Source organism: Balaenoptera physalus, assembly GCF_965194825.1.
Source record: "Balaenoptera physalus genome assembly, chromosome: 7".
NCBI lineage: Eukaryota > Metazoa > Chordata > Mammalia > Artiodactyla > Balaenopteridae > Balaenoptera > Balaenoptera physalus.
The window spans coordinates 220,369-248,090 of NC_138886.1; the positions used below are offsets into that span (position 1 = coordinate 220,369).

At 54.3% G+C, this 27,722-nt stretch overlaps 1 protein-coding gene across 11 annotated transcripts in view; it reads right to left on the reverse strand.

The window, feature by feature from the left end:
* Window positions 1-675: 675 nt before the first annotated feature.
* EHMT1 (euchromatic histone lysine methyltransferase 1) overlaps window positions 676-27,722 on the reverse strand; it is a 151,929-nt gene continuing 124,882 nt past the window's right edge. For 10 of the 11 annotated variants that reach the window (XM_082469404.1, XM_082469403.1, XM_082469398.1 and 7 more), the window contains 11 exons: window positions 24,058-24,159; window positions 22,391-22,495; window positions 16,849-17,003; window positions 15,899-16,066; window positions 15,641-15,785; window positions 15,214-15,291; window positions 14,133-14,248; window positions 12,929-13,015; window positions 12,414-12,492; window positions 2,001-2,176; window positions 676-1,900 (listed from right to left, as the gene is read on the reverse strand). In XM_082469404.1, the coding sequence (XP_082325530.1) occupies window positions 1,726-1,900; window positions 2,001-2,176; window positions 12,414-12,492; window positions 12,929-13,015; window positions 14,133-14,248; window positions 15,214-15,291; window positions 15,641-15,785; window positions 15,899-16,066; window positions 16,849-17,003; window positions 22,391-22,495; window positions 24,058-24,159 (1,386 nt within the window). In that variant the 3' untranslated portion in view covers window positions 676-1,725. Of the gene's footprint in view, window positions 1,901-2,000; window positions 2,177-12,413; window positions 12,493-12,928; window positions 13,016-14,132; window positions 14,249-15,213; window positions 15,292-15,640; window positions 15,786-15,898; window positions 16,067-16,848; window positions 17,004-22,390; window positions 22,496-24,057; window positions 24,160-24,193; window positions 26,528-27,722 lie in introns of those variants that run through there. The other variant, XM_082469399.1, reaches the window with a different exon arrangement.

Sequence of the window (27,722 nt, forward strand, 5' to 3'; positions counted from 1 at the left end):
TGAAAACCAGCTGCAGGTGGGCCCTCCCCGCCAGCACAGCCCCTCCTGTGGTCCTGTTGCCCTCAGAAGAGAAAGGCAGCGAGCCCTGAGGACCCAGCCCAAGTCCTCCGGCAAGAAAGGGCTGTTCGGGCGGACCAGTCACAGCTCAGGCCCCTGGCTCCGCACATCGGGCCTTATCCGCGTCCACAGGGAAGGCACCCTGTTTGCGCCGTTTGCAAAATGCAGGTTCTGGATAAATGTCTGAAAATGTCTAGCTGAATGACGTCTGTGTATAAAAAATAGAGCATTCAAGCTGCTTCTTGTGCTCGGAGGCTCCCGATGAGTTTTGGGGCTGGAGTCCGGCAGGAGGAGAGGGCCCAGCCTCACCACGTCCAGACACAGATCTGACTCCAGACCTCCGCCAGCCTCCAGAGAGCTGGGCACACACAGATGTGCCCCCCACGCACACGCACAGGCACACGCACACGCACGCACAGCCTGCCTGGGGAGGGGCGGGCCACGTCCTCTCCGCAGGGATGAGCGGGGGTGTCAGGTCCACCTTCTCAGGCTCGGCACCGGGCTGGGCCTGCCCACTGGTCCCCGGGGCCGTGTGGGACCCCACGAGCACCGCACCCCACGGGAAACACGGGTGTTTTGCAGAAACCAGTTGAAACATGATACCATGATGAAACCTCATTTAAAGTACTTCTTTTTTTTTTTTTTATTGATTTCATTGAAAACAGAACAAGAAATGGTCTGAGCCAAAAGACTGCTCTTAGAACTGTCAAAAACATTTTAACAGAAAAAATAAACATGACTGCATTATGAATGTTTTAGAAGAGTCGCACAAAAAAACCCACTGTTACTGCACTAATTACAGTATTTAAAAAAGTATATGCCAAAAAAAAGTATATGACCTGGCAGGCCATCACACAAAAGGTGATGGCAAATTTATTCACACTACAAGACTAACATTTTAAAAAAAGTTTTCTCCTGCATTTTATTCTAAAATCACTTTGTTCTCTTTATACAGTTGATAGTTTATTTTCACATGGTGAGTAGAAACCACACCAGAATCAGCACCGTTGTCTGTGTTTTGTGTTTTTTATTTTTTGTTTGTCCTAATGTCCAATAATGGTAGAAAATAAATCAGTTTATTCATCATCAGAGCGTGTGGCTTAGAAATCAACAGAAGGTGCCGGCCTCACGGCACTCGCGGGGCAGGTGTGGGTCCTCCGTGGGCCGTGGCCCTCCTGCACCCCCAGACCGCTTCCTCGAAAAGAAACGCGTTAGAGGTCTGGTATATAGGACTAGATATAGGATTTCTTTAAAAAGCAAACCCACGTTCTCTCCAAGGTCAGCGGCGGCTCGGCCCTGACCTCTCAGGAGCGGTGGGGACAGGGTCTGCGCCGCCCCAGGAGCCGGCACCAGCCCCTCGGGCCGCGGGTGGGTGACGGTGGCTTTGGCGGGGCCACACGGAGGGGTCTGGGTCGACAGGACACTGCCCACAGGCCCAGCGGTGGGACGGGAACGACGGAGAGCAGAGGGGAAACGAGAAACGTGGAAACGACAAAATCACCATCAGAAACTCACGGGCGACACCAGTGCAGAGTCCCAGAGTGCCCACCGCGCAGCCCGGCCCCGCCAGCACCAGGCCGGGACCTCAGACGTCGTCGTGTGCGCTTCTCCTTTTCCCCCCGAACCGCAGCGTGAACGGCATCCGCTTGGGCGCCCGGGCCGCGGCTCTCATAGCGGGTCGGCGGGGGAGGAGCTGGTGTCGGGCAGCCCGTCCTCCTGGGCGGCCTGGGCGTCGGCCTGCCGCTGGGCCAGGGCGGCGCTGGAGTGCCGGCACTTGGCGGAGCCACACCGGCAGCTGAACAGCTTGCCTTTGACGTCCCAGAAGCGCTCCCCGTAGTCAAACCTGCGGGGAGAGCAGAGCTGGGCGGGGGTCCGGGCCCACCTAGCCCCACCCGAGCCGTCCAGTCCGGGGCAGGTAGCGCGTGCGCCTGGCGGGCACCTACCCCAGCTGCTCCCCGGCCTCGATCAGGCGGGTGCTGAAGAAGGCGATCCTGGGGAAGCGCAGGTCCTGGTGGGACATGAAGACACGCACGGGCACCAGGTTGGGCTCGCAGTGGTGGTTGATGAAGCGGCTGACGTTGCCATAGAAACGCGCATCGATGCAGTACAGCTCTCCGTCCTGGGGGAGACACGCGCTGAGCGTCCCAGGAGGGCAGGCGTGGGCACCGCCACTGCCACGCAGCGGACGCCACCCTCTCCCCCCCCTCCCTCCTGGGGCTTCAACTCGGGGGGTGAAAACGAGCGCAAACGTGGATAATCTATGTGGCCGGCACCGTCCCATCCAACGCTCTGATGCTGTCAGCACCAGGACAGAGGACGACAGTGTTATGCGAACCACGTGGGGTGGCTAAGGGGCCACATGGTCCTGTAAGGACCACCGGGCAGCACAACTCCCCAGGGACCTGGTGATGGAGGAGCAGGAGTACAACCTAGCAGGAGTGGGAGACGCAGGGGGCACTGGGCAGAGGGGCAGAGGGACAGGGGAGCAGAGGGGCAGAGGGACGGGGGGCAGAAGGACAGAGGGACAGGAGGCAGAGAGACAGGGGACAGAGGGACGGGAGGCAGAGGGGTAGAGGGACAGAGGGGCAGGGGGACACGGGGGCGGGGGACAGAGGGACAGAGGGACGGGGGGCAGAGGGGCAGAGGGACGGGGGCAGAAGGACAGAGGGACAGGGGGCAGAGGGACGGGGGCGGAGAGTCAGGGGGTCACAGGGGCAGGGGGCAGAGGGGCAGCGGGGCAGAGCTGCTTGGGGTCTGAGGGGCTGAGGGGCAGTGGGACAGCGGGAGGGAAGCTGCCAGGTCGCTCACGAGGGGACTCAGAAAACCACAGACCCTTCAGGGCAGAGAGGAGCCCCGGGACCGGGGTCCCAACCGTGCCTCTGGCATTGCTGCCATGGTAACAACACAGGCCAGAAGGGGCTGACTTGACCGTGAGAAAGGGGCCTGGTCTAACCAGCAGAGCCCTGAGAAAGCAGAGTTTTCTCTGGAAAGATCCAGAGCGCAAGATCGACCCAAAGTCAGAAGGGCCACACGGCGAGGACACCCACCCAGACCCGAACCCCTGAGTGAGCAGCAAGCAGAACCCCGGAGCGCCACCATCGGCCACTGCGGTCTGACCCTCACGCCGGGGGCCAGGGGGCCAGGGGGCCAGGGAAGAGCCTCAACTATACTGATTTTCTCCCCTTTTCTGTGTCTTTATCCATAAAGGCAAGAGTAAGAAATCCTTCGAGGAAGTGAAACATGTTTTCACTTTTTCTCTTTTCTTTTTTCCTAAGCTGAACAAAGAGACTAAAGGAGCAGCAGAAAGGGGCGGGTGAGAAGCAGGTTCCCGTGGGACGAAGGAAGGAGGTCCTGGGCTGGACCCCAAGCAGCGAAGGGCCCTGCGGACGCCGCCTCCACCACCCAGGGGCACGAGGCGGCCCAGACACCCCCTCCCCCCTGGGTCCCTAAGGGGAGCCCCTGTAAGGGTCCCTCGCGGAGACCCCGCCCAGAGCCTGCAGGACCCACAGGTGGCCCCCCAGGGACACCAAGGCTTCCTGGGGGACAAGTGGGGGTTCTGCCCACTGGTCCCTGGCCCTGGGCCCCTGCCACGCCGCCCACACTTCCCACGAGGTGTGTCCTGAGCCCTTGGTCCCCCGCCTGCACCGAGTGGGCGCCACCCATCCTGAAGACCTGAGCACCGCTTGGGCCTGGTCCCAAGAATTCCCCTCTACGAGAACACTGCGTCCCTCCTGCGACAAACGGCCTTTCTCGGGTCTTTAAGATGTGTCCTTTCAGATGTATGTGCTGCTTTTTTAAAGCTTCTCTGATCCAGAAACCACCCACACCTGGTTCTGAGGCAAAAATACTGTGGGGAGGGAGCCCCACGCCCACACGAGCCACCCACATCGTGACTCTGAGATGCTGAGGGCGGGAGGGCGCCCGGGGTTAACCAGGGGACTCGAGCAGAGGCTTGAGGCGGGAGGAGATGGGGACAGAGCAGGTGTCTGGAAGGTTCCAGAACAGCAAGGAGAGGGACAGACTCAGCAGCATGAGGACAGGTGATCAGACCCAGTAAACACCTGGAAGGCAGAGCCGGAAAGTTCCCTGATGCCTCAAATGGTGGGTGGGGGAGCGAGGCATGGGCAGATGGCCCAGTGGGTATGGGCACTCTGACACGCCCACACTCGGGGACACACAGGCCTGAGCTGGAACGGCCGGGGGACGTGCTGCATCCGTGGCTTTTTCCGTGCCCAGAATGAACGACCCATGGGGCAGGACTGAAGAGGGCTACCTGCTCAGGCCCAGGAGGAGTGGACCAGAGCAAGCGGGAGGCCCGCACGGCTGGGCGCCGGGCCTGAGGGCCCAGAGTCAGCGGCACTCGGGTCGCCAGGACCCTCCCGGGGGCACAGCCCGGTGTGTGGGGCTGAAGAGACGGAAAGGCCAGGGGTCAGAGGCAGCGGCCGCAGCAATGGGAGGAGAGAGGGTGGCCACTGGAGGGATGTCCCTACGGGGGCCGGGGGCTGGCAGGGGTCCAGGAGCTGCTCAGGGGAGAAGCTGAGAAACAAGCACGGCAATCAGACAGGGTAACTCCACGTCTTAGAATCTGATAATTAAGAAATGGGCTTGGAATCTGCAGTGTTTTTACAGAAGCACCAGCCAGAGCAGTCTGGAGACAGAAAGCTCCTCCCAGACAGGTAAGCGGGGAGCGTGGAGAGGCCTGCGTGGGGCCCCCTCGGGGCACCCAGGATGCCCCCTCCTCCCCTCCCCGGACGGCGACCGCACGTGCCCCGCCTGTCAAAGGATGTTGGTGAGAATCAGGGCGCTGACCTGCGGTCAGGCAAGCTGCCTGGTCTGCGGAGACTCGAGACAGCCTGACAGAGCATTTCAGAAAAAGCAACAAAGAAAACGCCTCGTGAAGGAGCGGATGCTCCGGGAAGGCTCCTCCACGGGGGTCGAGCTCAGCGGCTGGCGTTTCTAGCTGTGCTGCACAGCTGGCACGAGGCTGGGGGTCTAGGGCCCTGCGAACCTTCCTTGCTGCAGGTGGGACCCTGAGGGCTGCACCCCAGGGTGAGGTGCAGGGGAGGCTGCAGGGGAGGCTGGGCTAGACTCGGAGAGGCTGGCAGCTGCAGCTCAGCCCCGAACCACCCTCGTTCCCACAAATGGATCAAGTGATTCCAGATGAGGGCTCCGAAGCCTCAATGCATTTCTTCAGGCAGGTTTGCAAATACAGAGTTTGGAACCCAAACAAAAACTAATCAGGAACAAGGGGCAATGGGCAAACAGAATGAAAATAAGCAGGAAACCCCCAGACACTAGACACAGACCCACAGGGCACAGATGCTAGCGGTGCCAGATGGTCGGGGGCAGGCTCTGGGGACACACGCAGGCCAGCCTATGGGCCAGTGCAGGCTGACCACTGGCGGCAAAACGCCCCGTGTTTAAGCAGGCGTGAGATTACAGACCAGTAATGATGGCCCAACAATGGCCCATAAAATCAGATTATCCACCATGTTACTACAATAAGTACAAGAGAGATTGTAGGGGCATTTCAACAGCTGCAGAAAAACACTGAACACAACCTAACGTCAATCCAGGTCACTCTTGGTGGACCAGGGACAGAGCTCTGAGCACCAGCACCCGTGGGAGCCTGGGTTCTGGAAGCTTCCTCCACCAAGGCAGGCACAGCGGCCCGGCCGGGAGGGGACCGTCTGCTGATGACACGATCGTGTCCACTGAGAAGAGAACTCACAAATAAATGCTACATCTAGTCAGTGAGTTTAACAGGTCACAGAGTTAAAAGCTAGTTGGAAAAAAATAACTATTTCTATTTATCAAGCAACTAAATTCGGGGTAAAAACGCCATTTACAAGACCACTGAAATGGTCCAACACCAGGACGCTGCTCCCAACCACGAAGGAGCAGCCAGCACTGGACCTGCCCTCCCGCCAGCGCTCTCCAGACGCTTGGGACACGTGTGCCCGGGACACGGCCGAGCCTCCCATGAAGCTGCCAGTCACCACCATGCGGCCCCGGGGACGAGGACACATCCACCCAAAGCCTGACGCGAATGCTCTCGAAAGCTGCGCTAACCGCCAACACCTGGAAGCAGCCCAAGTGCGTCTGCAGTGGATGGAGGAGCAGCCCGAGCGGTACCCGCACGACGGAGCAGTGATGACCCAACCAACACAAGCACGTGACACTGCACACGAGCCCCCAGAGGTTCCCTCCACCAGGGAGAGGGCCAGACCCAGAGGCCACGTGCCGCAGGAATCCACCCGTACGACATTCCGGAAAAGGCAAACGGCAGGGACAGAGGGGCGCTGTCCCCGAGCTGGTCTGCGTATCTCGGTGCAGTGGTGCGCGCCCCAGTGCAGAGCTGGAAGAAGACCCCCTCCTCGCTCGCTCACAGAGCACCACCCCCTGCGCAACCTGTGACTTGCTTCTCACGAAAGCCACTCCCGCGATCACGTCACACCGTGCATGGTTCTCCTGCCGGCCTTCAAGAAGGGGGCTGTGTGCTTGGGGCCCCTGGGAGCAGACAGAGCCCCGGCTGGACCTCAGTCCTGCAGCCAAGAACTGCATTCTGACAACCAGCACGTGAGCCCGAGGACTCCGAGGTCCAAGGTCCAGAAAAGACGCAGCCGGACCACACCTGGATGGCCTGGGTGACCCTGAGCAGAGGACCCTGAGATCACTGATGGGGCAGGAACAAGGAGACGCCTGTCAAAACCAACAGAGCTGGACACATAAATGGGTGAATTTCCTGCATATAAATTAGACCTCAGTAAACAAATTAGCACCAGAACACTTCTACGAGGGCATCTACAAAAAGGTCACAGCTCACATCACACTTAGTGGTCAAAGAATGAATGCTTTTCCCTTGAAAGAGACAGGCAAGGATGTCCCCTCCCACTGCTGAGACCCCAGCCAGGCTCTCAGCACAGACTTAGACGGGCAAGGAAGAAGTAGAGCTGTTTTTACTCACACATGACACAGTTATGTATACAGAAAATCCTAGAGAATCGTCAAAAAAGCTACTGGAATTAATAAGTGGATTTAGCAAGGTCGATATACAAAAAACCAACTAATTCCATATTCTAGCAACAATTAGAAAATGAAGTAAACAGCAGCACTGTTTACGAAAGCATAAGAGCATGGAATACTTGGGAATAAACTTAAGGGAACACATGTGTAAGATCTACACCCTGAGAGCCCGCAAGCTCTGCGGAGACCTGAACGTGACACCAGGGACCAGGAGGAGACCTAACGCTGTGCAGACACCGACGCCCTAAACTGAGCAACAAACGGGAGGCAACCCCAGCAGGGCTCCGGTCGCGGCTTCCTGTACTGATGCCCTGATTCCAGAATCTACAGGGAAACGCAAAAGACACAGAAAAGGTGAAATGGCTTTTGGAGGAAACAGGGTCTGAGCACAACGCGACCTGGTTTCAGGGTTTAGTTTCACGGCCGTACCGGCGCACCTTGGTTTGCTGAACTTTGCAGACACCGCGTCCAGTGGGTCTGCAGGCTCCATTCTTCCAACAGTATCTGCTTACTTCCTGTCTCCGTCACATTCTGGTAATTCTCGTAGTATTTTAAATGTTTTCAGTACTAATGTATTTGTTACAGTATCTGTGGTCAGTGACCTTTGATATTACTACTACGACCCGCTGAAGGCTCAGATGATGGTTAGCATTTTTTAGCAATAAAGTATCTTTTGATTAAGGTATCTACATTATTTTTTAAGACAATGCTATTGCACACTTAATAGCCTATAGTATAAACATGACTTTTAGATGCACTGGGACCAAAAAAAAAAAAAAAAGTGTGTACTGTAATATGCTCTACTGTAATATTCACTATGTTGCTGGTCTGGAACTGAACCCGCAGCGTCTCCGAGGTGTGCCTGTGATCAGGACAGAGTGATGTAGGTTACGGATTGGCAAATAAATCAAAGGAACAAAACACAGTCCAGACAGACCTACTTTCAATGGTGCAAGTAGAGACTTTACATTCACATGGACAAAAGGGAACCTCGACCCCTATCTTACACCAAAAACAAAAATCAATGCAAAACGTGAGACCTGAAACCGTAAGATTTCTAGAAGGAAACAGAGGTGGGAAGCCCTTTGATATTGGTCTCGAATGATTTTTTGGATTTGACACCAAAAGCAAAGACAACAAAAGCAAAAATAAACAAGTGGACTACACTGAACTAAAAAGCTTCTGCACAGCAAAGGAAACCATCAACAAAATGAAAAAGCAGGTACCAGGTGTTCCCTGGTCCACGGGTTAGGACTCAGCGCTTTCACTGCCATAGGCCCAGGTTCACTCCCTGGTCGGGGAACTAAGATCCTGCAAGCCGAGAGGTGCGGCAAAAAAAAAGGTAGCTACCGAATGGGAGAAAATATTTGCAAACCATGTGTCTGATAAGGGATTATTATCCAAAATATATAAAGAACTCACACAACTCAGTAGCAAAAAAAAAAAAAAAAAAGCCAATTTAAAAAATGGGCAGAGGAACTGAATAATCATCTTTCCAGAGAAGACACACAGATGGCCAACAGGTACATGAAAAGATGCTCAACATCACTAATCATCAGAGAAATGCACATCAAAACCACAATGATTAATCACCTCACACCTGTCAGAATGACCATCATCAAAAAAGACAAGAAGCGCTGGCGAGGGTGTGGAGAAAAGGGAGCCCTCGTGCGGTGCTGGGGGGAAGGTAAATTGGTGCGGCCACTGTGGACAACAGTGTGGAGCTTCCTCAAGAAGGTGAAAATAGAACTGCCGTACGATCCAGCAATCCCACTCCAGGATGTTTACGAAGGAAACAAAACCACAACCTTGAAGAGATGTCTGCTCCCCCACGTCCACTGCAGCATTACTCACAACAGCCAAGATACGGAAATAACCAAGTGTCCATTAACGGATAAGAAATGTGGCATACACATACAGTGGAATACTATTCAGCCTTAAAAAAAAAAAAAAAAGGAAATCCTGCCATTTGGGACAATATGGATGAACCTCGAGGGCATCATCTAAGTGAGATAAGCCAGCAAATGACAAAGACGGCATGGTGTCACTTAATGTGGCATCTTACTTTTTTTTTTTTTAAGGCAAACTCTCATGGAAACCGAGTAGAATAGTGGTTGCCAGGGGGTGAGGAGTGGGGGAAACAGGAAGACAGTAAATTTATAAAATGAAAAAGGTCTGAGAATCAAATGTATAACATGGTGACTACAGTTGATGACGCTGTTTTGTACAGCCGAAATCTGCTAAGAGAACAGAACGTAAGTGACCTCACCAAAAAAAATATGTGAAGTGAAAAAAACAAACCATACACAAAAGTTCTTGAAACAGATCATAGATCTAAATGTAATTTTGCTAAAATATAAAAATTCTAGAGAAAGGAGAAAATCTTCACAACCTTGCAGCAAAGATTTCTTAGGACACATAAAGCACTAAACAATTAAAAACGTTTTCTGTTCTGTGAAGAGGAAGGAAAGGCAGGAGGGAAATACTCACAACACACGCTGGACAAAGGGTACCATTCAGGGCTCGTGAAGAGCTCTTACGACAAGCGGCCTGACGGAACAACCCACAATAAATTTTTAAAACTTCTCCACAAACGATGATGTAAGGAAGCCACTAAGCCGGGAAAAGACGCTGCCACATAATGAAGACGTGGTACATGCAGTGGAATATTACTCAGCCATAAAAAGGAACGAAAGTGTCATTTGCAGAGACGTGGATGGACCTAAAGACTCATACAGAGTGAAGTAGGCCAGAAAAACAAATGTCGTGTAATACTGCTTATATGTGGAACCTAGAAAAACGGTACAGATGAACTTATTTGCAAAGTAGAAATAGAAACACAGATGTAGAGAACAAACATATGGACCCCAAGCGGGGGAAGGGAGGGTGGGATGAAATGGGAGATTGGAATTGACATATATACACTACTATGTATAAAATAGATAACTAATGAGAACCTACTGCATAGCACAGGGAGCTCTACTCAATGCTCTGTGGTGACCTAAATGGGAAGGAAATCCAAAAAAAAGGGGATATATGTATATGTATAGCTGATTCACTTTGCTGTACAGCAGAAACACAACATGGTAAAGCAACTATACTCCAATAAAAATTATTAAAAAAAAAAAAAAGACACGCCATCACGGGGCATCAGAATTAGTGTCTGAGCTGCCCTTTCCTGCTGGCGAGCGTGTGGGGGAACAAGCCCTCCGGAAACTGTTTGCCGTTTCTTCTAAAGTCAGTAAGTGGACACTCACCAGACGGCAGTAATTCCACCCCCAAGAATTTACCGAGAGAAACAAAGACTCACATCCACAGAAGTCAAGTCTGAAAATCCACAGCAGGTGCACTCCTGGCCGTAAAAGCCAGAACCAGCAGGTCCACCCACAGGCCAGCACACAGCCCCGCACGGCTATCTGGGTCACCACTCCCAACAGGAAGGAGCGGAGGGCCCAGCGAACCATCACAGATCAACGCTACGGCCCTAACCAGATTCACAGGTCAGTGCTCTGACCCTATCCCGGTTCACAGGTCAGTGCTCTGACCCTAAATGGATTCACAGGTTCAAAGCTCTGACCCTAACTGGGTCTACAGGTCAATGCTCTGACCCTAACCTGGTTCACAGGTCAGTGCTGTGGTCTTAACCGGGTTCACAGGTCAATGCTCTGACCCTAACCTGATTCACGGGTCAATCCTCTGACCGTAACTGGGTTCACAGGTTCAATGCTATGACCCTAACCTGGTTCACGGGTCAATATTATGATCCCTAATGAGGTTTACATGTTCGATGCCATGATCTAATCTGGCTCACAGGTTCAATGCTATGCAATCAAATCCCTACAGGAGTTTTGTGGAACTTGTCAAGCTGATTTTAAAACTTATATGGAAACTTCGAGAGACCCAGAAGAGCAAACACTCCCAAGAACCCCAAGGTAAGGGGAGGCAAACTAGGATAATTAATACAGAACAGGCTGCCCAAGGCAGTCAGCAGACAGAGGCCAATCCAAGCTCTCGCGGACACCTGATTTATGACAAAATCTGCACTGCTGAGGGTGGGGGAAGACAATCTTTTCAACAAATGGTGCTCGGTCACACAGATGTCAATACAGGGGAAAAATAAAGCTTGACCCCCTTCAGCAAAAAAGCAAAATATAACTTCTGGGAAATAATATAAATGTGTATCTTTGTGACCTGGGTTTTAAGAAAAACTTATCTTGGACATTACAGAAACCCACCTGTATACATAAAAAGACTGCAAAGTTGGAGGATAATAAAAATAAGAACTTCTGTTCATTAAAAGACATCGTCAGGAAGTAAACAAGCCACAGAGAGACGATATCTGCAAGTCAAACGTCAGGAAAGAGCACTGATCCAGAACACGGAAAGAACTGCTGCAAACCAGGAAGAGGCAAACTGCTCAGCAGACGCAGGTGGGCAGGAAACCCGGCCCAGCTGCAGCAACACACACACACACACACACACACACACACACAAACGCGAAGGCCGGGCGGGTGGCCGCGGTGCCTGGGGAAGGCCTGGCCCCACGGCCCTGGGCTAGAGCCGAGCCCCAGGCTGCAACCTCCAGGAACACAGGTTCCTCTTCCAGACGCCTGTCTCACAGATGCTGACCCCTTAGGGTGTGGCTGCAGGGGCAGGGCGGGGTCAGGCGATGAGCAGGGCGCCCTGAAGACACAGCCAAGAGTGGCAGGCGCGGGAAGGTGAGTGCCTGGCTTCACCCGACCTACAGGTGGCTGTTCAGGGGTCTCGCGGCTGCTGCGGGGGACAGAGTACTTGTTTCCCCGCCTCCACCTGAACTCCCTCCCACTGGCAGCGACGGCGAGTTCTCAGAAGTTCTGAAGTCAGCAATTTATGAATTAAGGAGCAACCCTGGGAGCCAGGACAAGGCAGAGGGCAGCCTGCGATGGCTCAGAAACTGCCCTGGAAACCAGGGCCCGGAGCGGACGAAGCCAGGGTCCAGCTCTTCTACCCGCACCTGGGAGGGCACCGGGGTCACAGAGAGACGCACCCACCCTGTTCACAAGTGTGACCCTCACTCCACACGAAGGCTCGCCCCCGTGCACACGGCCCCCGAGCCTCTTGGCGGCCCTCACCCCCGCTGAGAAGGAAGGTGGGGCTCAGAGGCTGGAGGGACGTGTCCGAGGTCCCACACTCTCACGCGAGGCTCGCTGGGAAAGCTCAGGACCTCTGGGATCGGGGACCCAGCGCCAGTCTGGCGGGCGAGCCTCCTTACCAGCCCGGGCCCCGCCAGCAGGCCCCTCCACGCGGCACAGTCCCATCAGCTCTACGCCCAACCCCTCAGGACGCATTACCTTGTTGTCAAGGTCAAAGAGGTAAGAATCTTCCTCACGCACGTCAGCTTCCGAGTCAGAGATGAGCTCCCCGACATACCTGCGGGGGCGGAGGCAGACGAAAACGTGACAGGCACATGTCACCCAGGACCCAGACGCAGGGCACAGGGGCCCTGACGGAGCCCACATGACCGAGAATTCTGCCTGTGACTGAACAGGGACTTCATCCGGGTCCCAGAAAATGATGACACAGAAACCCTCTATCTGACCAGGGATCCAAAATGATCATCCCCTACACGTCACGAAGTGCTGACGGATCTTCTGAAATAAGCTATGAGCTGGTGAGAAAGCTCAGGCAGAAACGCAGAGGTGGGCGAGGGCTGCCCGCAGCGTGAATGCACAGCCTGGCCCAGGCAGCCCCTCCCCGGTGAGCCTGGGGGCCCCACACTGGCCGGTGTGCACTCCTAGTCCCTCCCCGACGGCTGCACCCTCCCCTGTGACAGCAGCAGCCCGGGGCCGACCGGGCCCCCACTTACTCGCAAACAAAGGTGCCCAGTGGGATGTCCTGCAGGGACCGCACGCCCCAGCCCATGTTCTGCGTCCGATAGAGCTGCAGCCTCGTCCTGGAAAACAGGATCAGCCACTCACGGCCACGTTCCACCACACTCATGTTACCACACGAGTGACAGGAGTAAACAACACAGAAAATAAAATTTTCATGTCTGGAGATGCGTTAGAACTTCGTATGCAATGCAGCAGTGACTCCTAGAGTTACCCCACCCCCAACCCCCCTCCCTGCACCAAGGCGCCACTCACAGCGTCTTTCACATCCTCAGGAGGCAGGGGAACCTCAGAAACCGGCCTGAGGGTCAGCGCGTGGAACACGGCCCCCGGCCCTCCCTGTGCCTCAGTGTCCTCATCTCCAGCATGTGACGAGGACCAAAGGGGTTATTAGCAGGCCCACTGGCCCCAGGCTGCAATGCAGGTGAGCTCGGGCAGCGTGCCAACCACAGGGCTGAGCTGGCCCCGGGGGGCAGCTGCGGGGCCCCTCCCAGGCCCCGAGAGCTAGGGCATCCCGCCAGCCACTTGTGTGTCCAGTGGCGTGTCTGTCCTCACCCCCAAGGACTTTCTACCACATGCCAGGACACAGAAGTATGGGCTGGTCACAACTGCTGTAAGGTTACTGATATTAATAGACTCGAAAATACCATAACGTTCATGTTCAGCTAAACTTACATAGGATACAAATCTTCCCTCATAACCTTTGATTTTCCAACTCTCGAGCATGTTCACGGAGGGAAGGTTCATGACCAGAACCCCAGGGTCTGGCTCTGGGTGGTCAGTGAACCAAGTGCCCGAGTACCAAGGGGCAACATGTTTTACGTGAGACTCAGGACGTGGGCATGAGGGAACCACACGAGCGTTCACACCAGATCAGGACCTCGTGAGCTTGGACCAGGCAGCTCTCGGCAAGCCTGCCTCTTGCCTTCGGGCCGTCTGACCTGAACCCAAGTCTGAGCGGGTAGGAAACATGGAAGGCTTCCGCTCTTTACGTCAACCTCTAACACCAGCAGAGGTCAAGAGCTCCGAGGAAGCCACCTCCACGTGCAAACACACGTACGCTAAACACACGTTGCTCCCGTTTGTGGACACACACGTGAAACTAGAGAGCTGCCCAAGGGACTTGACTGCTTTCAAACTTTACCACGGAGACCCTGGCGCCAGCCCGCGGCACCTCACCTGAGGCCGTTTTGCACGACGCGGTTCCGGCAGGTCCTCCAGCAGGAGCAGGCGTGGTTGCACTCGAAGAGCAGGGGCGGCTCCGCCATGTTGAACTCGGGCAGGAGCCGGCCGTCCTGCGGACAGACGCGCAGCGAGGGCTAAATAACTGACACCAACATGCCTCCTCAAATCAAAACACCGCCCCAGAAAGCATGGTTTCTGGCCAAACTCTACACCTGGGAGGACAGGGTAAGGCCACACGCTCACGCTTTGTCCAAGGCCACGGGAAGCCTCTGGCCAGGAATCTCCATGGCTTTTGGAAACCTCTGGGACAGCCCTCCCTGGTCCCTGACTGCGGCCAGCCTCTCTGCCCCAGTCGACCTCCCCCTCCCCGTCACCCTCTCTCAGCCTCCCTGAGGCCGCCAGCTCGCGGGGCCCTGGACTCCTGCTCTGCAGCCTCCAGCCTGTACCACCTGCCAGCACTACCCGCCACTCTGCAAACCCCCAGCTCCGGAGGGACCTGCCACCGCTTTTCTGTCCGACACCTGGGACGCAGCAGAGCAGCTGGGCTGAGCCCAGGCTGTGCAGCCGAGTCCGAGGCCCTGGCAGCTCCAGTGGCTGCTCTGAGGAGTTAAGAACTTGCCCCCTCTCAGCACGGCCAGGCTTCGCAGGAAACACCAGGAGACCTGAGCCCCGCCAGTCCTGCCCACGACACCTGAGCCTCTTGTTTGGACAACACCCTGACACCCCCTTTGCTGTAATGTTGACTCCGTGCCAGTGGCCTCCACGCCGGGCCTGTGTGCCCTCTCCACCCCAGGACACCCTGGCTCCTCCCCCAACAATGACCTCTGAACTCCCCAAACCAAAGCCAGGTAGGGCTCTCGTCTCAGACACCGGCCTTGGGAGCCCTTCTCTCCTCGGCTGCTCAGCTACCTCCAGGCCAGGCTCAGGGATGGCCACCTCTGCCGCCCCGTCAGTTCCCTCTGGCCACGCCCAGGGCCCACAGAGAGCGCGGGCTCCGCCCCCAGTACCCGGCCTGGTCCCACCCCCGCCCCGGCCTCTGTCGCTCCTCCCCAGCCAGGCCCCCCCGCGGGCTCACCTTGTCGTACCAGCAGCGCATGCTCAGCTGGCCGCACATGCAGTTGCTGGAGGAGCAGTCGTCGATGCACACGCAGTACTGGGGGGAGGGGCGCGTCAGATGGGGCCCCGCCCCGCCCCCCAGTGCTGTTCACAACTCCAGTGACAGTCCTCAAAGTCCTGACTCTTGAGGACACCGGGGGCGTGCCGCCCCTCAGGAAGGAGGGTGTGGAGAGAACGCTCAGGCACGAGGCCTCGGGGGCTCGCAGGAGGGGCTGGGGAGGGACCCAAAGGAGGAGAGGAGGCTCAGACACCGGGCGGGCGCAGCCCCAGGAGGGGGAAGGCCGGGGCAGAGCCACTGCGGCCCTGAGGGCACCCCTCCCCGCTGCCCAGGCTGCTCTGGGGGCCGCAGACGCAGCCTCCCACAGCAGGGCCCCCCCAGCGCTGACCTGCAGGTGGGTGATGTTCCTGTCGATGCTCATGGGCGACGTCACACAGTTCTGAGACACGTACTTATAGTTGCTGGGGCACGGCTCGCCGTCCACACCGTTGACGCACGGGATGGGGATCCGCTCATAGCCCCGAGCGATGTCTCTGCCGCAGGAAGGGGCGCCAGCTTTCCCGGTGAGCCCTGGCCCAGCCCAGAGAGGCTTCCGTTCCGACCCCCAACCCTGCCCGGAGGCGGGCCCTGGTCTCGCGCGCCTCACCTGCTCACTGTCTTCTCCACCAGGGCGGGCCTGTCGGGGGCCGCGTCGCGCAGCGCCTGGCTCATCTGCAGGGCGCTCCACACCTGCGAGTTGAGGCTGGCGCACTGCAGGGGCGTCTCCCCCTCCTTGTTCTTCAGTGTGACGTCGGAGTCCCGGGATAGGAAGAGGCTGGAGGGAAACGCAAGTCCACAGAACATTCAGATCTCAAGTCAAAAGATACAAGGGTGAGATTCGCACGATGACAACGGTCAGTAAAAATCAGGAGGAAGCAGCGTCCGCTTTCAGATGAACCAGCCCACCGGCCGGTGCTTCCGCTCACCAAGGACAGACATCATTACTCTTCTCCCCCGTTTACTGTCAAAAGTCCCCTTTTTCCTTGAAGGGAAGAGCATGTAAATAACTAGGGATAGTATTTGATTTTTCTTGGCTTTTCCATTCAAAGGCACCCTCAGGATGAAAAGGGCAGCAGTGCCCAGCCGGCCATGTGCTCGGTCAACGCCCAGCAGGCAATCCGAGGCCTGACCCAGTCAGGGCCAGACGGTGCGCCAGAGCCCTGTGCCCCCAAGGTCCCAATCTGAGAGGGCGAGGGCCCCACCGGAGGGGCGTCCCCTAGTCCCAGGCCCCCGTGAGATGAGAAGTGGGGGCCACACCTCCCTGAGCTACCGCCAGGAGCAGAGCAAAGGCTCTGGACCTGACGGCAACGGGCAAAAGTGACGCAGGAGGGGCTCCCGGTGGTGGTCGGGGGGGGCTCCCAGCTGGCCCTCCAGCCCTCCCGTGGGTGCCGCTGCTCCGGCCCCGAGCGGAGGTGTTAGGATGGGGCTCCCCTCCAAGTGTGACCTGGGTATTCGGGGATTTTCACCACGATCCTCCCGGAGCCACGATGACCGCAGGCGTGAACAGAAGAGCCTCGCCCGCCGCAGAAAGTCCCCAGAGCACCCGGAGCCACTCACACGACACAGGCGTAGCGGTCCTCCCTGGCGGCGATGTGCAGGGGCGAGTCTCCGTGGACGTTCACAGCGTGGAGGTCGCACCTGGCGGCCAGCAGGATCTCGGCGATGTCCACACAGCCCGAGAAGGCCGCCCAGTGCAGGCAGATGTTCTCCTCCTGCACGGAAGACACGAGCGTGTGAGGTCGAGGGGGCGGCGTGGCCCACCCGACAGAGGCTTCCTTTCCATTCCGTCTTGTTTTCGTTATAAAAGTACATTATCACAGTACAGAATACGTTAAAAATAGAAGAAAACATCAACCTCAATTAGACCACCGTAAACACGACACGTAAGTAATATAACATCTAGGGACAGTTTATTTTTTAAATTATATTGACTTTGGAACACAGTTATGATTGCAGGATAGAGTAATACTTGTACGAGATTTGAAAAAGACAAATTTGATTAATTAAAATTTTATTTCGTAAAAAACTAAAAACTTTAAATGAAGCAAAGAAAAATTACAAAAATATTTGTGCCACATGTAAAATATATGATTTACCAGGTATAGATTATATATGTGATAACAAAACTTTCACATTAAGTTCATTAGGAGACTACAATTTTTCTTTTTAATAAGACTACAATTCTGAACAAATAAATGTGGAAAGAGAAGGAAAATAAAAAACAACTTACATAAGATAACAGTGAAGAATAACCCTAAAAACAAGAAAATGTCTAAACGAGAACCACCGTACATTCGACCTGCCACACTGGGGACACGGCGCGAGGAGAGCCACGCCCACCCACGCGGCCGGCTGGACAGCCCGGGAGCCCGGGAGCCCGGCCGCCCAAGGAGCAGCGCCCAACCCCCCCCACCCCCGCTCCCTTGCTCACCAGCCCCCGGTCTCCCTTCCTCCCTCAGGGACGTAACCAGTGACGCTGTAGTGGTTCTCTTTCTCTGAGTTAGCCTCAGAGATGGGGCTGCTGCCTGTTCTTTCTGCTCTGCGGGCAGGGCGTGTGCTTGGCTCACACAGTCGAGCCCTTGGGAACCACCAGGACCAAAGCGCAGCCTGGGCCCCGGGGCGCCACCCACAACACCAAGGGGCGCAGCACGTCTGGGTGACTGGGAGGCCGGGGCACCCCCTGCACTGCCCAGCGCCCCATCCCAACACCCACGTACATCCCACGCCTCCAGCTCAACCAACTTCAGGAAAGACAGAAGCGAAGCAGGAGCTAAGTGGTCTGTGTCTGTCACCCTCGACATCATCGGTCTGTTTCCAACAGAGAAAACTAAGGGCTGGCCCTGCCGTCAGCCCCGGGGTGTCCTGAAAGGCCGGGGCTTGTCTGGCCTCCCCTCCTGGCCATTACTCTCAGAAGCTCTCTACCCTCTGGCTTCCACCTTCTGCACATCTGCAAGCTCCTGAGTGCAACTGCAGTCTCCTGAGGGGCCTCTTTTCTCTTTCCTTCATCAGAACGATTTGTGACTTTATCACCAGAATTAGGTTCTGAGAACTTCCCAGGCCCCTAAGCCCTCCTGCCGGGGGGACTGTGCCGTCTCCCAGCCTCTCTGAGGTCCACCAGCTACGTTACGACAGGCCTACACGTCTGATGGAGCTTCCAGCAAAGACGGGGCAAGAGGGACCACACTGGGTTTACCCCCCTCCACACCTGAAAGAACCAGAGTAAGACAGAACAGTCAAAATGTGTGAAATAACAGTTCTCAAGAACCGGACGTCAGGCAGTGAACGGCTGTCCCCCCGAGAGAGGAGCACGGGGCTGGGGCCACCCGCTCACCATCCCTCTCGGGCTCCAGGCCAGGGCAGCAGGGCTGCCGAGCAGGCTGTGGGGCTGGGAAAGAGGCCTCTGGAGGGCTGTGCATTCCAAACCTGGAGCTCCCGGAGGACACACCCCGAGGCCAGGTGCAGAGGGCTCAGCACGGGCCCCACACAGGAGGGAAGAGCAGCCTCGGGCCGAGACCCGACAAGCCTAGAGAGCGAAACCCAAAATGACCAGACCATTCCTAAGTCACTTTGCTGCACCCAGAGGAAGGCTCACGACAGTTCCAGGAACACAGAACTTCCCAGCAAGGTAAATTCGCAATGTCTTGTGTCCAGCATAAAGTGACCAGGAGTGCAAAGACGCAGGAAACGTGACCCAGAATGAGGAGCAAAACCAGCCAATCAAGCCCAGAACTGACACAGACCACCAAGCGAGGACATCAAAGCAGCTGGAATAACTGTGTGTTCAGGAGAGACACATTTCAGAAAATACCAAGAAGACCCAAGCAGAATGTTCAGAACTGAAAACCATGACGACTGACGTGAAAGCACGCTGGATGGAATTAACAGCATAACAGACGCTGTGGAGGAACAGGCTAGTGAGCTTGAACACAGAGCAATAAAACCAGCTGAGCAGAAATCCAGAGTGTAAAAATAATTTTAGAAAATGAAAAGCGCTTCAGTGAGCCGTGGAACAACTTCAAGCCTCCTGGCACACGTGGAACTGGGGCCTCGAGAAGTGGGGTGGTGGCAGAAGCAGCACTGGAAAAAATGACTGGGAAATTTCCAGCTGGATAAAACCCCACACCCACAGACCCAAGGAGCTCCATGAAGCCTAAGTGCACATGTGCACACACACAGCACCAGCCACCTCATAATCAAACTGCTAAACTCCAGTGATAAAGAGACAACCTTAAAAGCACCTGAAAGAAAAAAGATGTGTTACATACAGAGAAATGAAGACAAGGATGCCACCAAGACTTTCTCACCAGAAATGCATCGAGTGAGACCTCAGGGAAGAAGAATGTTTCAGGTACTGAAATTAAAAACTGCCATGCTACAATTCTATATCCAGCAAAATATCTTTCAAAAGTGAAGGAAAAGGGCTTCCTTGGTGGCGAAGTGGTTGGGAATCCACCTGCCAAGGCAGGGGACACGGGTTCAAGCCCTGGTCCGGGAAGATCCCACATACCGCGGAGCAACTAAGCCCGTGCACCGCAACTACTGAGCCTGTGCTCTAGAGCCCGTGAGCCACACTACTGAGCCCACATGCCACAGCTACTGAAGCCCATGCGCCTAGAGCCCGTGCTCTGCAACAAGAGAAGCCACCACGATGAGAAGCCCACGCACCACAACAAAGAGTAGCCCCCGCTCTCCACAACTAGAGGAAGCCCGCGCGCAGCAACAAAGACCCAATGCAGCCAAAAATAAATAAATAGATTAATTTTTTTTAAAAAGTGAAGGAAAATAAGGACTTCGCAGGCATTAAAAAGCTGAAAGAATCCATCACAAGCCGCCCAGCACAGCAGGAAATGCTAACGGACATTAGATGCACAGAAGCAAACAGCAGTGGATGGACGGACCTGAGGAAGAGGTGACCACGGGAGCTGACACGCCAGATTATAGCCTTTTCCAAAGGTCACCGTTGTTTAAACAAACAACACTGTACTGTGATGTTTATTTAGTAAAATGCACGAGAGGAACAGCATAAAGCTGGGGAGGGAGAAATGGAAGCTAATACTGGAAGGTTCTCCTTACAGGTCCTGAAGCTGCATTCATCAAGAGAGCACAACCCCAGCACTAAGACAGACCCCAGGTCAAGGCCCAGAAGACTGAGTCCAGCCACAGGGCAAAGCCAATCTAGGGAGAAAGGCTGCTTTCTAAACACCCTGCTGGAGCAGCTAGAGGCCCACACAGCAGAAGAGAGAGCCTGATCCCTACCTCCCACCACATATGAACATTAACACCTAAACCTAAGGAACTGCGATTGAAAACACAGAGAGTCTCTACGGTCATGGGTTTGGCAGTGATTTCACATGATACATACAAAAAATACCTGATAAACTGGACTTCACCAAAATTAGAAACATGTGCTCCTCCAAAGACAATGGTTAGGATTTATGAGACACATTATCTGGTAAAGGACTTGTATCCAGAATACACAAAAACTCTCCAAACTAGAGAATAAGAAAATAAACAATCCAGTAAAAAATGAGCAAAACACCTGAACAGATCCTTCACCAAAGAAGATAGAGACCGACTACATTAAGTGCTGGGGAGACTGTGAAGGAACCAGACCCTCTACCCTGGAAACGGCTGCACCCACAGGAGTGGCGGCACCTGAGCAGGGAGCCCGGCCACGGTCCACAGGCGCAGGACAAGCAAGCGGACGGCCTCTCGCAGCCACAGAAAGGGAGGGGGACCCACACTCGGACGGGACTACGAGGAGCGAGGCTGAGGGGGGCCCAGCTGCGACAGGAAGCAGGCGGGCTGGTTACGTTAGGAGGCGCAGGAGGAAACCTAGCAGGAAGTGACATCCACTGTCCTGGTTGCGTGATGGTGGCTAGGTTAGAATTTATCTAATTGTACACTTTAACTAGCACAGTCCGCCAGTCATACTTCAATGAAGCTGTTGAAATAAAACAGTGACTTGTTTCATCGCATAAATAACAAACACGACTCAATCAGTTCTTCCAACCCCTCAGGACCACCGGGGCCTACACTGCTGGACGCTGCGAGTCCGTGCGCTGCCCGTGGGCCCAGCGGTCCGCTCCCGCTCGAGCACCCAGGGCCGAGGCTGCTCCAAACCACGAGCCCATCCCTCGAGGAACACGGCGGAGTGTGACTGCCGTGTGCTGTAGCTTCCCCGGACCTTGTCGCCTCCCTCCGCGCCACCCTCACCTGACGCCCCCAGGGTTTCCCGGCCCTCAGCTGCTCTCATGTCCCAGGGCCCAGCTCTGTGGAGTTGGCAAAGACGTCCCCAACCAGCCGTGCCCGGCCCTCGGCTGGGAGCCGCTGCTCCTGTTTTCTGGGTGCGGGAGGGTCCTCACGCGGAGCAGCCAGGAGGACCGACCAGCCACTGCTCCCATCCTTTCTTCAAACAGTCCACCAAGGGCTCCGAACTGAGGGGTGGGCACACCTTCCTGCCTTATTCCATTATCCGTTTAATGAGTGTGTGGCTAGACTTCCTACTTATGGCTTGGGTAACTCTGTAAAGGTGGACACAGCTCTGCAGGCCACACCCTGTCTGTGTCCCAGGAGCCCTGTCCCTCCGCCTGGGAAGCAGCACAGGGGCTTGTGCCAGAGCAGCCCCCCCAACTCTGTCAGCCCTACCACCCGACCGGTTCTGTGGGTCCCTGAAGCCCGCCCGAGAAATACCTCTTGGAGTTCATCAGATGTGCCTGGTGCTGCCTGTGGCCAAACAGCCCCACTGATACACAGCGGAGGGCTGTTCCCAGAGGGACTGGCGAGTCCCCCGACCTTGGCCCAGGTGTGGGGTGGGCCCTGTGGTCTCGGACGCCACCACAGACATGGGAGTCAGTGTCTCTAAAAACCTCTAAAAATGCAGCTCTGCCCGAGGGGCAGGTCTCAGGGACCTGTGTCCCTCGGTTCACATCCAGCAGCTGGCTGACACACAGAATAACCACTGGAAACCGCACTGGGTCAACACATGGCTGGCGACTCAATGGGAAGAGGTCAGAGCCACAGGCAGGCGCCAGGACACTGCCACCCGACACACCCGTCCCCAGTCCTCCAGGGTCCGCCTCCCCGGGGGGAGACTCACATTGTCCCGGATGTTGATGTCAGACCCCTTGGACAGCAGCAGTTTCACAAGGTCCACGTGCTTATACTCAGTGGCCCAAATCATGGGCGTCCAGCCGCCATCATCCTAATTTCAAAAGAAAGAAACAAACATCCATCACAGCTCCTAGAGACACAAGGTGTGAGGCACCTCATCACTTGGGACCTGCAAGGAGGTCCCGGGGGGCGGGAGCCAGCCTGAGTCCCCATTTTGTTGGAGGAAACTGAGGCTCAGAGCGCTGCCTGGGGATCTCAGCGAGCAGGCTGGGCCCACCGGGCAACTCGACACACCTGTGCGCACGTGACAGCGTCACCTAAGAAAAAGGCCAGAAGGCCGTGGAGCAGACCCAGCTGCAGAGTCTGTGCCCGGCTGGCGGGAAGCACTGACCGGGACGCGCCTGCCCACCCTTCTGGTCCCAGGACAGACTCCACGCACAAAGCAGGAGCAACAGCCAAGAACTACAGACAGACAGACGGATGGACATCAGGCCCAGAGATGAATGGAGGCCATGAAAAGTCCCAGCCCCTTCTCTAAGGGCTGGAGCAGCAGCTCACCGGGGCTGAGCCCCCTGCAGGCTGGACCATGGCTGTCATGAGCTGGCTGTCTGCCGCTCCAGCCCGGAGGCGACTCTTAAGAAACGAGTATTATGGTGCCAGTTCCTACTCTGCAAACACTCTAGCACAACATTCGCCACTTTCCAGTCGCCACATTTTCTTGGTGGATGCACACGGCCTCCATGACTAAAGCGAGATGGTCCCTGCAGGCCTACCATGGGCACTGGGGACACGGCAGGGGCAACACAGCCCAGCTTCGGGGGAGAAACTCACAAAACCCGACCGAGTGGGAGATAAAAAACCAACACAGGGGAAGGGGGCCCGTGGACCCCACTAGAACAGAGGTTGGACAAACCACACTGCAGGGAGCTGCATTTCTGGTCCGTCTGGGAGGGTCTCACAGTCAGGGTGGTGGGCACGGGAGCTGGGTTAGCAGCAATGGCTGGGCCAGAAGATGGGGGGGCAGGGCGCTGTGATGGGAGATGGTCATCCCAGAGCTTCAAGTCATGAGGGGGGGGTCCCGGGGAGCGGAACGGGGTCTCAGAGAACAGGAGGGGCCCCTGGTGAGTTAGAAGGCCCCACCCTCATTGGCTCTCCCCAGCCACTCACTCGCTCAGCAGACACGCACAGGACCTGCTCTGTAACCAGGCACTGCAGGTCACACGAACACCACCCCGGGGTCCTGACAGCAGGTGCACAAGAAGAAAACACACAGGGGAGGAGGTGGAATGTGCGACAGTGGTCAGTGCTGGGGGGGACGGTGAGGTGCCACGGGGGCGGCACGGCACACAGGAGGCCAGAGACCCTGCTGTGTAGCAGCATCTGAACACAGGCCACAAGGAGACCAGGGCAGCGCAGGCGGACACCTCAGGACAAGCCCCCAGCCGGGCAGCGGCACAGAGCTTGGCGAGCGGCCAGTGGGCGGGCCAGGAGGGAGGTGGACGGGGGCGGAGGATGGGGCCAGGCCTTCCAGGACCTGGCAGGGGTGGGGGGTGGGGTGCCTCGGAGGGTGGAAGGGGCCAGGATTATCACGGAGGAGGACCACGCCTCTGGCCAGCCCGTCAGGTGCTGTCACGAGTGGACGAGGTGGTTTACCTGACAGTTGACATCCATTTGCCCATTGGAAAGCAGATACTGAACCACATCATAGTGGCCTTTCTTGGCAGCCAGGTGCAAACAGGTGGAGCCCTCTGCGTCCTGCAACACAAATGCATTTAGGTCCCGAGAAATCACAGCGTGATGGGGCAAGCTCGCCGTGCAGCCTGACACTCGTCACGGCGCCTGACCACCTCCAGGTTGCGTCCGCTGGCCGCCGGGCACACCTCCTAGATGGCTTTTAGCTCCATCTTTTCAAGGACACTAAGGGTGCCACGTTAACTGAACCATCTCAACAAAAAGGCTCCTTCCAGATCACCAGTCTGAATGCAACGGCTATTATGCTGACACCACTCTTGATACTTTTGCTACATGTGCATGTATCCATAAATGACGGTTTTATGTTTTTAAATTGTCTATAAATAACATATCATGTACCTGTCTGCAATTCATATTTAGTTCAACGTTATGGTTTGGAGATTTCACTTTGTAGAGAACACATAGCACTAGTTCACTTATGTCAACTGATGTAAAACTAGCCCAGTTTGTGCATTTGGTCGAGGAAGACTCGTTGTTTTTCACCAATATTCACCAAACATTGCAATACGTTTCCCGGATTCCTCGTGCAAGAGTTGCCCACGGGGTCCCCCAACACCGAGACCCCCCCCAACAATGACACACGTGTGCTACTCCCCCAGGTGGGCTCAGCTGTGGACTTCACGGGATTCTACGGCCAGGGAATGGGGTGTCTCAGGTGCTTGAAAGGCAGGCGCCTTCCCAGCATATCCCGGTCACACATCTCCTCTCCAGGGAACTGCCTGGTCACCTTCCTCACCCATTGCTTCCAGTTACTTTCTTTCATCTGTATGAGACCCTGATGCCCTCTGGCTGCAAAACCCTCTCCCGGTTGTAGCTGCCCTTCATGTTGTACCTTGTGACATCTTTTGTTGATCAGAAATTCTGAATTCTAATGCATTTGACTTTATCAATCATTTGTGTACTTTTGTCTTGTTGAAGAAATCTTTCCCGACGCTGGAATCACAAAGCTAATCTTCCCTCTTAACCTCCAAAAGTTCTGTAATTTTGCCTTTTGTGTTTGATTCTTCTGTTTGCCACGTGCCTGACGTGTGCCCTGACCCTGCTCACCCAAGCCTGGTCCGTGTGTTAGCGTGTGTTCTCCAGGGAAGCAGAGCTGGTTCTCGCCTGCTCACTGGCTCAGACCAACATCTGCCCTTGGCTGGAGGGCTTGTCCTCTGACACTGGATATAATTACGACATGGTTTTAGGGTTAGATGACCACCTTCCTATTTGTCCTATCTGTTTCTATTCCTCTTTTCCTGCTTTTTAGTTACACAAGTATTTTTTAACATTCCGTTTTACTTTTTCTACTAGCTTTTTAAAAAGTTTTCCTTAAAGCTATACTCCTTTGAAATTATTTCCTTAATGTTCTGTAGGGATCACAACCTTCAACTTTCCCATCCACTTAGGTCAGTACTTATTCCCTCCCAGGAAAGAACTAAAACCCGAGGACCCTGCTCACATCCACCGCTGGCTCCCCCTGTGCTCCCGCTGTCCTGTCTTACTTCCAAGTTTGTGTAAACTCCATCTTATAATATTCTTCTTGCTTTAAGCAGCCTTTGTCCTTTAAGAAATTTAAAGAAAACAAGTATTTACCATTTCTAGTATTTTCATTATCCCCAAGAACGGGATTTTCCTCCCACAAGCTTTAGTGTAAACCTGCTGGTAAGTCCTATCAGCTTTTGTGTACCTGAAAATGTTTTATTTCACAAGTGCTTTCTGAAGGACGCTTTTACTGGCTGTAGCATTCTGGGCTGACAATTTTTTTGAGTTTTTTTTCTTCCCTTTTAGCACAATGAGAATATCACTCCATTGTCTCCTGGCCTCCGTCGTTTCAAATGCAAAGTTGGCAAATTTTCGTAATGTTCGCTTACACGTATTGTGTTGTTTTTCTGGGGCTGTGTTAAGGTTTTCAACAGTTTAACATGATGTATTTAGGTGTGGCAGCCTTAGTATTTATCCAGCTTGGGGTTTGCTGAGTTTCTTGAATCTGTAGGTTATTTTTCACCAAATGTGGGAAATTTATGACCATTTTTCCTTCAATAAATTTTTTTCCACTGGGTTTTCTCTCCTTTCTGGGACTCCAATTACACATCAGACAGCTCAATGTTGTCCTAGTCTGCTTTTCAGACAGAATGGTTTCTCTGATTGGTCTTGGATTTCAAGGACCCTTTCTTCTACAGCACCCAGAGTGCTGCTAACAAGCTCACCGGTGAACTCTCTACTCCAGACCTCCTCCAATCACTTGTCCTGCAGGCTCCAGCTGCTTCTGTAAAGCCCTGAACACTGACCTCTTGCCTCTTCAGTGGTGCTTTGCTTGGGCGCTGGCTCCTGTGACGAGGCTGGGAAATCGTCCCCTGGCCGAGAACTGGGCAGAACTCACCCACCCATCCTAACGGAGAGGATTAATAACAGTTATCTATAGATAGTCATAGAAAAATTAAAGGTTTCCAGATCTCAAAAACCACCAAAAGCAAAGGACTAAATACCAGCTTGAAAAAATATTCACAACAAATGTAAATAACTATATACAAAAAAAGTTCACTTTGAGAGAAGCAAATTAAAATAGTAAAAAAACAAGTAAATAATCATTTTTGCATATCAAATTGTTAATTTTTTTTTAACCGTAATGATCGGCACTGGTAAGAGTACAGGGAAACGAGTGCTCAGACGCTCCCGGATGCAATTCAGAGAGAGGGAGCAAAAGCCTTAAAAACGATTATATATTCTGATCTAGCAATTCCACACACACACCCAGAAATCTGTCTTAAAGAAATCAAACGTGCCAAGATTTAGCTATGAAATGTCTGTTGAAGCATTGTGTACAATAAAAACTGAAAATAACATAAATATTAAACAATCAGCAAATCTAAAAAAATGATACAAATTATATCATGAAATACAACACAGCCACTTGAAATAATGTTATAGAATATTTAATGACATAGAAAAAAGAGTGAGAACTTAATTTGATGGGAAAAAGGAGTTGATAAATTAGTATGAACAGAACGATCATTTTTTTGCTGGAAAAAATGTGTATTAATTTGAAGGACTGTAACATTTAGCATTTTTATTGTTATTGCGTGTGTGTGTATATGACATAAAACTTGCCCTTTTAACCATTTTAGAGTGATTCAGTGGCAACATGAATTGCTTTCACAGAGCTGTACCATCACCACACTCTATTCTCAAAGCCTGTCCATCAGCCCAGGCAGAAGCTCCGTCACCACTCAGCAACAGTATCCCCCCCTCACCCCGGGTAACCTCCAATCTACTTTCAGTCTCTAAGTCTGCCTGTCCCAGGTTCCGCACATAAGTGGAATCATACAATATTCGTCCTTCTGTGTCTGGCTTCTTTCACTCAGCATAATGTTCTCAAGTTCACCCGTGTTGCAGCCTTTGTCAGAATTTCCTTCCTTTTTGAGGTAAGGCTGAATAACACTCCATCGTATGGATGGACCACATCTGGCTTATCCATCGCCCGTCAATGGACACTGGGTTGCTTCCACCTTTTAGTTACTGTAAACAATGCTGTGAACAAGGTGTGTACATACCTCTCCGTGTCCTTGCTTCCTGTTTCTTTGGGT